Source organism: Phalangium opilio, unplaced genomic scaffold, assembly GCF_054372755.1.
Source record: "Phalangium opilio isolate 3A_F unplaced genomic scaffold, DU_Popi_V2 ptg000082l_1, whole genome shotgun sequence".
NCBI lineage: Eukaryota > Metazoa > Arthropoda > Arachnida > Opiliones > Phalangiidae > Phalangium > Phalangium opilio.
In genome coordinates this window covers 12,301,706-12,310,020 of record NW_028324189.1, presented here as the reverse complement: position 1 = coordinate 12,310,020, position 8,315 = coordinate 12,301,706, and the positions used below count along the sequence as shown (strand labels likewise).

The window sequence follows — 8,315 nt, the reverse complement described above, 5'->3', positions numbered from 1 at the left end:
AAAAACAATTTCCCGATAATAAATCTACTTGTAATCGAATATATTTCGATAAAATTGTTATAAAACGATTACGATAGTCTATGGCGGATGAAGACGTAAAATCGAATGAGAAATGGATGGGAACTACTTTAAGAGATAGCCACGCCTACCGTGTGTGGGTTGAAAGCGGGAAACTTGCCTCGGCTACGAGTACGAAATACCATAGTCTAGCTTTAGTAATATACGGAGAGGGGTATGGCGGGGTTGTAGTACACGTGTGGCAATGTTGATACGCGCTTGCGTGGTGCGAAGGGTAAACGGCCTTTCATATAGACGCGTATGGGGACCTTCGTATGTAGAACACACTCACACGCCACACACTGGAAGCCCAACGCGAAGTTATATATATTGGTTACGAAGCAGACTGTAGCTTAAGCTTAAAATGGAGGCGTGAAACCTGAATGGTCCGGTTTTTGTTTTTTTTTTTGCTTTGTCGTAATACAAATCAATATTTTGATTTCGGCTTTACCCAGAAACCGCTTAGAACCAACTAAGAACTAACTAAGCGTATTTATTTAAATGATGTTGAAAGCTAACATTTATATCGCAACCGAGGGGACATATACTAGAGAAAGCGCGTGTTGACCAAATTACCTTACACCGAGAGGTCAAAGTGTAGATACTAGATACACAGTGTCTAGACCCTTAGCAGCGAGGGTTTAAACTGTAGATATATATGTTGATGTTTACACTATTTCAACGGAAAGTTTTGATAAGTTTCCAACTCCTCGGAATATATAGATAATCAAGGTTTAGTTACAAAAACACCCAATTATTGTGGATACACAAGCACAAGGTCTTTCAGTAAACAAAGGGATTGTTAAACTCCAAAATAAGTTTGAGGAGATATTGTTATCAGAAATAAATAACCAAGTTTAATTGTTAGCAAGTTCAAAGCTGCATCGGGTCTTATCTCTAGGGTTAGTTAAAGTTAGAGTCTCGCTTTATAAGGTGATGTAATTTCAACCTTATTATAACAACTGATAAAAAGTGTTTATCGTAATACTGTATTTTTGCCGCTATTTCAAGGGTTTTTTTGGGAATTTTGTAAAAATTTCATGAAGTGGGATGACATATTTAATTAAGCTAAAACTAATTGATAAAGTTGCAAAATATGAACTGAAATGATGTATAATTACATCAGAACATTCTGAGCACTTTAACAAATCAATATTTCTGATTTAACTAATATTTGGTAGACTAATTAGCTATGAAAGTGTACTAATTGATGTTTTATAATCATGTCTTTAAACTTAAAAAAATTCAATATCTGCATGGTACTTCAGTCATTCCATTTTGTTACCTTAGTCTTTGTCCAGTAAGACAGTTCACTATATCAAATACATGGGTTGTATGATGTTTGGTTTGAATATGAACTAGCCATGAGAGCTTATTGTTAAGCGGCCATCTTGGAAAATGGCGACCAAAAAAGTAACGAAGGCGTTTCCGCTGCAGTATAGATAGTTTTCACACATGGAGGATTCATACCATTTACACCAGGAGGACGGGCTATCTGGAGGACAAAAACCCGTCTGCTTATGTCCTCCATATTACCCGGCTTCCTGGTGTAAATGGTATGAATCCTCCATGTGTGAAAACTATCTATATAATGTATCTAATAACCATTTTAAAAGTAGTTTTATAAGGGCAATAATGGGAAATTTAGCACTGTACATTTTCACAAAAACCCAAAAATCCCCTTCAATAAACAAGTTGGTCGTCTCCGAGTATATTTGAGTTTAGATTAGAAGTAAATTATTTTAGAAGTAGTAACTCCCTTGATCTGTTATCCAATAAGACTCCCGATTACAATAACAACAATACACGTCGGTCGAAGTCTTTGCAAACTTCAATCACAGAGCAAACTGTGCGTATATATTTTCAAATAATGCGAAATATTTGAAGCTCGGAACATAGACTCCATCTATACTTTGCAAAAACAGGAAAAGTGATGTACGTGTATTGACGACAGAGGCTGTGTACTTGGTTTAAGTTGCCATCTGGTTATTTTACGTAATAATATTTGCGAAAATAATTTTGTATTAAAAACTAACGAAAAATTATTCAACCCGAATATAAAATTAAACCGTTATAATTGTACGTATTAAGAATTTGAATTAATTGATAATGAACACCTTATGAATCAGTAACGTTACACGCGTAATATTATTTCCCTTCAAAACGTGACGTCATCGTAATAATAAACAAAACCAAAAAAATAAAAACCCGGCGAAATTCGGTGGTGCAAATTAACAAACAGCCCAAAGAGTATAATTAAATCATAAATACGGGGAACAATTGTACCAGCATTATTTATAAAAAAATACCTATATAGGCCTAAATTTTTTTTGTAATTACGCCTACATTCAGGTGTTATTAATCGTTTTTCCAACTATACGTAAATTTTCAAATATCCTCTACACTACACTACACTGTACTATACTATACGGTTCGTCAAATAGTCAAAACATCCATAGCGTATATACTTGTTTATTCGAACCATTTTCTAGTTTCTAGTTTTCTACCAGTATCGACAGGCAATTTCAGAATTGGTTTGTTAGGGCGTAATAATTAGTTGACTGTAATTTATTATAACATTAATATTGTTATCATAAAGGGAAAACAAATAATTATTAGGTAGGCAAATCTCCAAAAATATTCATTCGGCTATGATTGTTGCTAATCTGTTTCGAACGATGCAGTTGATGAAGCCTTTCAACTAGAGTCGGCGGATACACGGGTACCACTCACTGTAAGGTAAGTAACACTTTGTGCCCATTATGTTAATCTATTTTCTTTTAAATATCCATTTTTGTTGTTATTTACGTATTGGGTAACATTTCCAAGATGATAATTTGTAGCTATTTAACCCGAAAAACTTTCGTATCGACTATTCGACTCCCCATTAAAATTTTGAAAAACTAACTATGATTCAATAATTATGGTAGCCACAGATTTTTAATTTCAAAATTCCCTGACTTCTCAAGGTTTTCCCTGTCCGTCTAAAGTCATTTTTCTCAATTTTATTTGATTACATATCGTAATTACTAGCGATTAAAAATGACTTTTATCATGTACTTAAACATATAATAATTAATTCACGAATGCTTGTGCTCCTACAGTAAAATTAATCTTACTGATAGCATTTAGCATTTTAACTACTGATTTTAATTGGAATAGGGAAACTTTGTCAAACAAAAAAAAAATTACGAAAATAATACAGGCATAAATACAGGTTATAGGAAGAATTGTGCCTTTATGTTCATTTCTAAGGGGGTTTTGTGGGCGGGACTTCATTTTTCCCCATCACACGACATAATTCTTACGTCTTTCCTAAGACCATTAATGGTCTTAGGTCTTTCTAACTGGATGGTCGTCTGCTCATATTTCTAGCGCATGGGCAAAAAACGTCGCGAGCCCCTATGACTGTGATGTAGTAACGCGAGGTCAGGAGCCGTCGCACGCAATATTCAAAGCGCCCGTTCCTCCCACAAAGCCCGCCTACAGATACGGTTGGTTGAGAAAATGTCTAGGCAATATAATTCCTATTAGACGTATTTATTCCTGACGCGACCAAGTACAAAAAAGCCGCCCTTGAGAATGGGAAATTGCGTTTAATTTCAGGGATATAAATACTATATTTATAGAAAAGATTTAGAAAGGGGCATTTACGTCAATTGTCTTTCGACACTATATACAAAACGTCAAGTGACCATAATAACTTCAAATTGCGAGTAAACACTTTAAAAGTTAAATTAAAATTTTGATAAGATTAGGTAGTTTATTCAAGCGTATCTCAAATTAACTCTTATATTTAACTTTAAGTTTCTTATCTTTGTGATTCGAATTTATTCAAATTTGAATCATTGTCTTGAAAAGTCATAAACCAAATCTTACACGTGTGACAAGAAAAATTCGCGCGCCTTTTTTTATTTTACAATAAAAACTAAATCGGTGCCTAAAGAAGTGAAAATATGATGGTAAGTTTGCTTTAATCTATAAACCGGTGTCCAATTCAGAGTAATTAATATAGCATTGTTTAACCAATTTTGTTATCGTAAATGTTTGGGATTGATTTCTCACGCTCAAAATTTTCCAAAAACCCTAATGATTGTGTTAATTTGTGAAACTATGCAAATGAGATATTTAAATACACGTGGCAATATGGTTGGGTATAGCTTGGAATTTATTTCGGGTGTTTCAAAAATATAAGTTTCTTTTGCGCATATTTCTGGTAAATAACGGTAGAAAGTGATAAATGATAATTAACGGTAGAAAGTGATAAATGATAATTAACGGTAGAAAGTGTTAAATGGTAAGTAATACTAATTAACGGTAAAAATTGGTAAATGATAAGTAATGCTAAATAACGGTAAAAATTGGTAAATGGTAAGGGTAATTAACGGTAAAAATTGGTAAATGGTAAGGGTAATTAACGGTAGAAATTGGTAAATGGTAAGGGTAATTAACGGTAGAAATTGGTAAATGGTAAGGGTAATTAACGGTAGAAAGTGGTAAATGGTAAATAACACATTCACTAAATCAAGAATATTCACAAATCTCACAAACAACTGATAGAATAATTAATATATTATAATTTAATTTATATTTATATTTACCAGCATTTACCATTCTTTACCATTTTGCAATTTAATACCACCATTTTTATTAACAATCCTCATTCCTGCCATTGAAATATTAGGACGGATTTTTTCCAGCCAATGAAATGTCAGAACGTATTTTCTACTTAAAATTTATTCAAGTTTAAAATTCTAAAACTATCCCATAAATTATACGTTTAAAAGAATGAACTTTTACAATTTACGGTAAAAAAAGTAAAAAGAAAAAATAATAATAAAATAAATAACACTAAATGATTCTTTGTTAAGTAGAAGTATTCAGAACCTAATTACTATAATATATAAATTTTCCCCATAGGTTTATCTCGTAAATTTGGATTTTCCTTTAAAATAAATTATAGATAAACGGTAATAAGTCAGTCAAGTAATAATAGTAGAATAAATTATTACCAATTTTACTTATTTACTTTAAAAAGTAATAAGATATTTCTTTAAAAATATAATAGTCTTTCTTTAAGTTATGATACAGGATATTTCAACTATTTTGCTGGAGAGGCTAAATCGAGGGGCTGGTCACTAAGTGTAATCGGTGTACACGGTTTGACCATTGACTGTACTAATATTTGAAAACACCGCGCTTGATTACACGTAATCCGAAATCAGTGTACAACTAATCTGGCAGTGATTAGCCCCTCGGGCTAACTACTCTCTCACACAACGGCGCAAATTTAAAATAAATTAATATCTGATTAGTTTTATTATGGAAGCGGGGAAAATCGAGAAGAAGGAGTGTTTAAAAAAATCTGGGAATTTAAAACTTAGATTTAGTTTTCAGCGATTATTCTGGGAAAGGCAAAAAATCCCTCGCATGCATATACACGGTTTTTACGCTTTTGCGCAACTACGGGACGAATACGGAGAATTGTTTTTAGTCTCAACGAAAGTGAAGCGTGAGGATTAAAAGCTCGTGTATCACAGAGAGAAAGAGATCTCCAGTACTCCCGTAATAATATAGCTGTATAATAAGTGACATTACAATTAACATAGCAGAGCATTGTATACCGAGTCGAATGTAAGTTAAAAACCTTTTATCGCCACCGAATTTTCTCATGGTTTTTTAAAGGACTATAGCAAATTTAATCAGAGTAAAATGCGCGTGGGTTTTAATATATATTTTCGAGTATTTTATTTTGAAGTAGGGCCAGATTGATCTTGAAACTTGAGAAATTGGTAAATGTTTCCCAATTCAATTTCTAGTACCCCAAACCTAACCCTTTGTTTTTTGAATTTTTATTGGTTTTAAAAAGCAGAAATCTTTTTTTTTTTAAAGAAGTCATATCTGAATATCAAAATCAGCACGTCATTAGTCTGATGTAATTATTAAGTGAAATTTGCGTCTTATAAAGCACCAGAATTTTGCTGGGAAGTCGGTTTACCAGGGGTAGTGAATGGGGTTCAAAGTGCAGTGATTTAACTGAATAATAATTATAAATTGCCAATGTTTAGCAGCGACGGACTGCAGTGTTTTTGGGTTTTGTTATTTAAAGTTCTTAAAGGCCGACTTCCATCGAAAAGAGTTCTAGCGAACTGAAAACCGAGCATCGAGACTAACAATGGAGCGACCGTGCCGATTTTCGAATCCCCGCTGGGATAAAAGATGGAAGGGTTCTCGCTAACTGAAAGCCGTGCAATGTGGTTCTAGCGAACTGAAGGTACACAATAGAAATCCTTTTAAATTTATTTCCTCTCGAATTTTTGCTTTCCCCTGAAGGAAATTCTCTATTGTTCATCTTCAGTTCGCTAGAACCACATTGCACGGCTTTCAGTTAGCTAGAACCCTTCCATCTTTTACCCCAGCGGGGATTCGAAAATCGGCACGATCGCTCCATTGTTAGTCTCGATGCTCGGTTTTCAGTTGGCTGGAACTCTTTTCGATGAAAGTCGGCCTTCGAACAGCTAGGCTTGTTGCGAATGGATGGGAAGCGAGAAACAGGATATGATATCATGGTTGTTTGTTTCGGGAAGTGACCGAAAAGTTTTAGTTTAAAATTAAATCTCGTCTGCTAGGAATGAACCCGCGAGATAAATATCACACCCTGTAAATTTTTAATTGTCGAGGCTAAAGGTTTTCAAACGATATTAGCATAAACAATATATTACAAAATAAAAAAAAAATAGAAAATTGCTTGTTTTGAACTTGGGCCTAATTATAATCTTGGAAATAATCGCTCCATTAAAAAATAATAATCGAACTACAATTATCATGATTTAAATTCTCTCCAATCACGTGAAAGATTTGCCCATATTAATCAGTCGTTTGAGGAAATTTATATAGTATATCTACCAAGGATAATGAAACTGTATATTATAATAATTATAAAGTATGTCTACCAAGGATAATGAAACTGTATATTATAATAATTATAAAGTATGTCTATTCCCTATACCTTACTAAATAACCGTTTATTTATTCGGGTTCATTATAAAACTATTATAAATGAGATTTAACTTTTCAGAATAGAAACGGACACCAAAGTCTAAGCAACATGAATGCTTCGGTATCTAAGGCATTTTTCGATTTCGAGAAAAACTTCGATAAACACGAATACAAGGCATGGATGAACAAGTATTGGTCAGTTTCCATTTACATGGGAATTATCTACGTAATACTAATATTCACCGGTCAAGCCATGATGCGTTCGAAACCAGCCTTCCAACTACGCAAGTTTTTAATCGCTTGGAATATATGCCTGGCCATATTCAGTTTCCTCGGGGCCTTAAGAACCTTCCCTGAACTGTTCTACGTTTTAAAGAATGAAGGCGTCCATTGCGCTATTTGTAGCCGAAGTTACGTCGAAGACAACCAAGTTAGTGGCGTCTGGGGATGGTTATTCGCAATATCGAAAGGTCCCGAATTAGTGGACACCGCGTTTGTTATTTTACGTAAACAAGAATTGCTATTCCTACACTGGTATCATCATTTGACCACGGTCATCTACAGTTGGGCCATCTACTCCGATCACCCGTCCATCGCCAGGACTCATATCTTTATGAACTACGCCGTTCACGCTGTGATGTACTTTTACTATTTCTTACGCGCTATGAAGATTAAAACCCCAAGAGCCTTCGCGATGTTCATCACCACATCGCAAATTGTGCAACTGTTTTTAGGCACTGGTGTTGCCGTTTACGCTTTAATAATGAAAATAACCGGTAGAGAATGCGGTGTATCCGACAACGTTGTATTAGCTTCTAATCTTATTTATTTCACCTTAATGGTTTTGTTTGTTAAATTCTTTCATTGCAACTATTTCGGAACTCGTAAAGTTAGAGTTGTTCACGAAAAAGCCGCGTAACCAATTCAATTATAGTATATTAATTTATGTATATAATATATATCACTTATTTTATAATATATTTACGGGGATTTTTAATAAAATTTTGGAATTTGGAATGTTTATATTAACCAAGGAGTAATAGTCCACTGACGTCAATTGACTGGAGTGGCAACACATGTCACGTGAAAAACCTAGAAAATTATTAGGTTACACTGTCATTGCTCTATCAGTTGACACTCTGTTCTCGTGACGTCAGTGGACATTTCTTATTGTTAATTAAATATTAGATATTTTAAGACATTAACCCAAAAACCTCTACAAATATAACTAACACTTCAGAATAAGATCCTTTGTTCAA

General features: G+C 33.9%; 1 protein-coding gene across 3 annotated transcripts; it reads left to right on the top strand.

The window, feature by feature from the left end:
* Positions 1-3,884: 3,884 nt before the first annotated feature.
* LOC149651747 (very long chain fatty acid elongase 6-like) lies at positions 3,885-8,073 on the top strand. 3 transcript variants are annotated; one of them, XM_089848817.1, is made up of 2 exons: positions 3,885-4,019; positions 7,136-8,073. In XM_089848817.1, exons 1-2 carry the CDS (start codon positions 4,014-4,016, stop codon positions 7,973-7,975), a joined length of 846 nt encoding a protein of 281 aa, XP_089704943.1. In that variant the 5' UTR covers positions 3,885-4,013; the 3' UTR covers positions 7,976-8,073. The 3 variants fall into 3 exon arrangements, with proteins under 3 accessions (XP_089704943.1, XP_089704944.1, XP_089704945.1); XM_089848818.1 differs by lacking the exon at positions 3,885-4,019 and adding an exon at positions 5,429-5,691; XM_089848819.1 differs by lacking the exon at positions 3,885-4,019 and adding an exon at positions 5,711-5,849.
* Positions 8,074-8,315: the final 242 nt, after the last annotated feature.